The sequence below is a fragment of the Chanodichthys erythropterus genome, chromosome 22 (genome assembly GCF_024489055.1).
Source record: "Chanodichthys erythropterus isolate Z2021 chromosome 22, ASM2448905v1, whole genome shotgun sequence".
Taxonomy (NCBI): domain Eukaryota; kingdom Metazoa; phylum Chordata; class Actinopteri; order Cypriniformes; family Xenocyprididae; genus Chanodichthys; species Chanodichthys erythropterus.
Genome location: NC_090242.1, coordinates 29,905,286 through 29,910,008, shown reverse-complemented (window position 1 = coordinate 29,910,008; position 4,723 = coordinate 29,905,286). Strand labels below are relative to the sequence as shown.

Sequence of the window (4,723 nt, the reverse complement as noted above, 5' to 3'; positions counted from 1 at the left end):
CGGGATTCATCCGTGAAGACAAAACCTCTCCAAAGTGCCAGACGCCATCAAATGTGAGCATTGGCCATCTCAAGTTTGTTACGAAAATCTATAGAATGCACTGCTTGTATAGCTTATTTTTTTTCCAAGAGCATGATCTAAGTAAGTTCATCTGTAATACTAACCACAAATTAAGCTTCTAATGACAGGTTCAAGAGCTACAGATCCAATCACAATTTTGCAATGCTGTTTGCAAATATATACTAGAATTATGGTTTTGAGAAACACCAAATCACTGAACTTTGTTAACAACAAATCCTGCAGTCATAGCTGGCTAAAAATGCTTTTGGGAAACAAACCCCTGGTAAGCAGTGCACCAATCACAGAAAAGAGAGATACAAGTGTATTTTCACTCTTGGGGTATGATGACAAGACTTAAGTTGTGGTGACACATAAATAAAATGGTTATGCCTGCTTAAATCTACTCAGAGACAACCAGGTTGTGCTCTTCATAACTAATGATAATTCAGTAACACTGACTAATAGAGTTAGATGTCTCTGTATATGAAGTGACAACTGTGTATCTATTGGTCATTTTCCTTGGTAAGTAAAGAATATTCCAGATGTAGTCATATTATATCAAACTCATATTACATAACTGAACAGTGATCAACATTTTTTTCTGGAGTTCTGTAAGCAAGTGTAAATAATAAAAAAGGTCAAATTCCCTTGGTAAAATTAAGGAGTAACCTTTCTACAGAAAGAAATGAATAATAAAGAGTGACATAACAAAGAAAACCCTAGTAAGTCTTTTCAACATTAGTATAAAATATGACTACTCTCTGGAAGCATAAATAATCTGCCTGTAGCAAAGCTTGAGATATTATGTTGTTAATACAAGTGTTTGTCATTTAATCTGTGTTTTCTATAGGTCACAAATGGACAACCTAACATTCAGATATAGTGTACTCTTACTGGAGGGACTGCAAATTACACCTCAGTCAAGTCAGCTCACATTAATTTTTCTGTTGATGGCTTATGTCTTTGCAATGGTGTCTAACATTGGGATTTTGATTCAGATTTCAGCAGAAAAAAGTTTACACCAGCCTATGTACATTCTTTTCTGTCATTTGCCAGTGAGTGATATTATAGGAACAACTGTTCTCATACCACGTTTACTGAAGGACTTAATGACAGACCCCTCTGAGCGTTACATCACATATATGGAGTGTGTTTTCCAAGCTTTTTTTACACATTTATATGGAACAACATCCAATACTATTCTAATGATCATGGCCTTTGATAGATATGTGGCCATATGCAATCCACTGCGATACCCAACTATAATGAGCAATAAAATGATTGTAAAACTGTCGGCAGGAGCCTGGGGTGCTGCAGTAGTTCCGGTGTCCATTTTGATCGGCCTCAGTGTGCGTCTCTCTCACTGCAGATCATTCATTGCAAACCACTATTGTGACAATCCTTCACTATTTAAACTGTCCTGTGAAAATACAGTGATTAATAATGTATATGGATTAACTTTTACTGTGGTTTTACTCACCTCCTCACTGGGGTGGGTGTTACTGACATATCTCAGAATAGTGATGGTATGCATAAAAACCAAAAACAAAGCAACCAACAGCAAAGCCATTAAAACCTGCAGCACTCACTTAGCTGTTTATATAATCATGCAGATCTGTGGATTTGTTCCAATTGTTCTTCATCGTTTCCCTGTATATGCTGAGACTAGGAAGTTCGGGGGTGTAATGTTTCATTTAATACCACCTGGATTGAATCCCATAATATATGGTTTACAATCCAAGGAAATAAGACAAAGGATGTTAAAAATGTTCATAAATAAAAGTTAATTCTAGCTGATTTTTATTTATTTGTAGATTTAGTTATGCAATCAAACAGCTAATGATGTGACCATTTTCTTTAAGTGCAAATTTTAAATACTTCAATACATATTTGGTAACACTTAATAATAAGGTTCATAAGTTAACATTAGTTGACTAAATTAGTTAAAATGAACTAATAATGAACTGCATTTCTACAGCATTTATTAATCTTTGTTAATATTAAGTTTAACATTTAATAATACATTATTAAAATCAAGTGTTGTATTTGTTAACATTGGTTAATACAGTCTGATCTGTCATGAACAAACTATGAACAGCTGTATTTTTATTAACTACTGTTAACAAAGATTAACAAATACAGTAACAAATGTATTTCTCATGGTTAGTTCATGTTAGTTAATACATTAACTAATGTTAACAAATGAACCTTATTGTTACCACATATGTTAATTTCTTTCTACGAATTTCCTCTGTATAGGCATATCCGACAAAGCAGGCAACATATATAGATGTATAACATAAATATGTGATAACAGTCAAGATTATCAATGAAGGCATAATTTGTAGCTGGTGTATACTAAATAAGTATTAATAATTATTGTTAATTTGTTTTTTTCATCATTCAAGTGTTAATAAAGTATTAAGATATAATTTATGTATCACGCAATATGTGTAAATAAAAAAAAAATAGAGCGAAGAAAATGGAATAGAGCAGGCAACATTTGTGCATCAGAATTTGCACATGCACAGGAAGAATATTTAAAGCTTTGTTGAGCTGAGTTTGAGCCAACCCTAGATTGTTAGTATCAGAAAATTCTCAACTACTCAACAGTTTCTCCAGTTCTAAGAAGGGTACTTCACGCTTCACCTTTTCCATTGTGATTATACAATATCAGGAGAGGGCATTTCTATCTTGCTATCTATAACATTCAAATTAAGCTACCCAAATCCTTTGGAGACTTTCAGTTGGATGACATACTATAGACAATTCCCCATCAGATGAGATTCATTCATCTGGAATGTATCTTTTAATATTGGTTAATATGTATATTGCTTTTATATACTTTATATCTTCATTCTTTGTAATTTAATTCATATTTAGTTCAGTCATGATACTTTAGATGGCACAAACTGATATCCCCTTCATTATGAAATCTACTAGCAGCACAATCAGATTCTGTGGCCAATGAGATTAGTCAGGGTAGCATCATATGTTTTGATAGGAATAAAAATGTGAGGGATAGAAGTACAGTGTGTTCAATTGATTGTACTCTTGTTTAACAACATACGATTTTTCAACTGATGAAATTTCTTTCTGAAGAAAAATTCAGTAGAAAAACACTATAAAACAGTTGTGAAAAAAGCTGTGATAGTTTTATGATCTAGGAACTTTATGCAGCGTGTGCTACTGTAATGACTGTACGTCTATCCCTCTAAGTGTCACGCTGTGGCTGTATAATTGCACAACAAAGACGAAGGCGAGAACTGTAACAGTATTTATAACAATCAACAAGGCAAACACAGGAGAACGTAAGAGAAAACACAACCACATTTGATACTGACAACACAAACCCAAGAACTGAATGAACTGAGGGCTAGTATACACACAAAGATAAGTAACGTAACAAGGAACACCCGCATAACTCAATCAACGACCATGGAGACAACCCAGAAAAGGAAACACTGGCAAACAGGAACTGAACTCAATTAAAACAAAATAAAAAAAATGAATATTCACGTTGCATTACGCCCCCTCCCAGAAAGGTGTGTCCTCGTGCCATAGCAGTCCAACTAAGGAGAGAGGGTGGGGACGCAAAGCAGGCAGAAGGCAGGAAACCAGGGGAGATGGCTGATGGAGAGACCAGGGGCCTAATTTATAAAACTTTCCACAGATTTCATCCTAAAAGTGTATGTTTGCTCCAATTGCTATTGGCCGGCGACAGCCTATGACGTCATACGGCGCGACCCGGATGTATAAAGGGAGCGCCTGGAGAGACAGTCACTATCATCTTTTTCGTCTTTCGGTCCTGTTCTGTCTGATTGCATCTATACCAAAAGACTCCGGTAGGGTTTTCTATATATACCTTACAAACGTTCATGACAGTGTGTTTATCCGTGTCCCAAGGTTTGACACTTGATATACATATTTTTCTGAGCGTTTTCTGTCTGGAGAGGAGCACGCATACACAGTGCTTGAGGGCACTGCTGTGTGTGTGTCTGTTGTTTACTCTGTTCTCGCTTGGTACTCTTCCCGAGGGAAGAGCTGTCTGCATTTCTGCCTGGTGGTTCTGGCCCCAGTTTGTGCTAAGGCTTAACAGTGGCTGCAATCATAGGGTTTGCGGATGAGCTTGTTTGGAAGTTTGAGAAAGTTTTATTCTTTCAACTTCCCTGGGGCTGGCGAGAGCGACCGGATTACGATGACGTTCATGTTTGACGTCATCGCGTCCGGCGGCGAGCGCTCCTCTGGCGGGTGTATGCAAGCTGCTGTGTGTTTGGGACGCGCTTTTCGGCGGGCTGCGGCTGCCGGGAGGGCACGTTAAGAGAGGGGCAGCGTGCGAACGGTTCGGCGAGCGGTTCCTTTTTGTCCATTGATACGGCAGCTTCCATACTTTCCATTCCGTTCTGATCTCCGCTTTTGAGATCGGTGAGGAATGGAAAAACCCCTAGCCATTCAGATTTGTATCTGAACCCAGACAGACGGGAGGGGGAGGAAGAGCGAGTGAGACGGGTGATCGATTGTAAACACTGTTGCGTTTGTGATCAATCTCCCAGCTATATAGGGCGCTTTATAGCTACCCTCTCCTCTTCTTCTTCCACCTCCTGTGTGTATATATATATATATATATATATATATATATATATATATATATATATATATATAT

At 37.2% G+C, this 4,723-nt stretch overlaps 1 protein-coding gene across 1 annotated transcript; it reads left to right on the top strand.

The window, feature by feature from the left end:
- The first annotated feature begins 911 nt into the window (after positions 1-911).
- LOC137012615 (olfactory receptor 10H1-like) lies at positions 912-1,847 on the top strand. The gene has a single exon (XM_067375965.1). It carries the CDS (start codon positions 918-920, stop codon positions 1,845-1,847), a length of 930 nt encoding a protein of 309 aa, XP_067232066.1. The 5' UTR covers positions 912-917.
- The last annotated feature ends 2,876 nt before the right edge of the window (positions 1,848-4,723 follow it).

Bases quoted from the DNA above. Each gene is read 5' to 3' on its own strand.
- LOC137012615 (XM_067375965.1), top strand. From the start codon at position 918: ATGGACAACCTAACATTCAGATATAGTGTACTCTTACTGGAGGGACTG.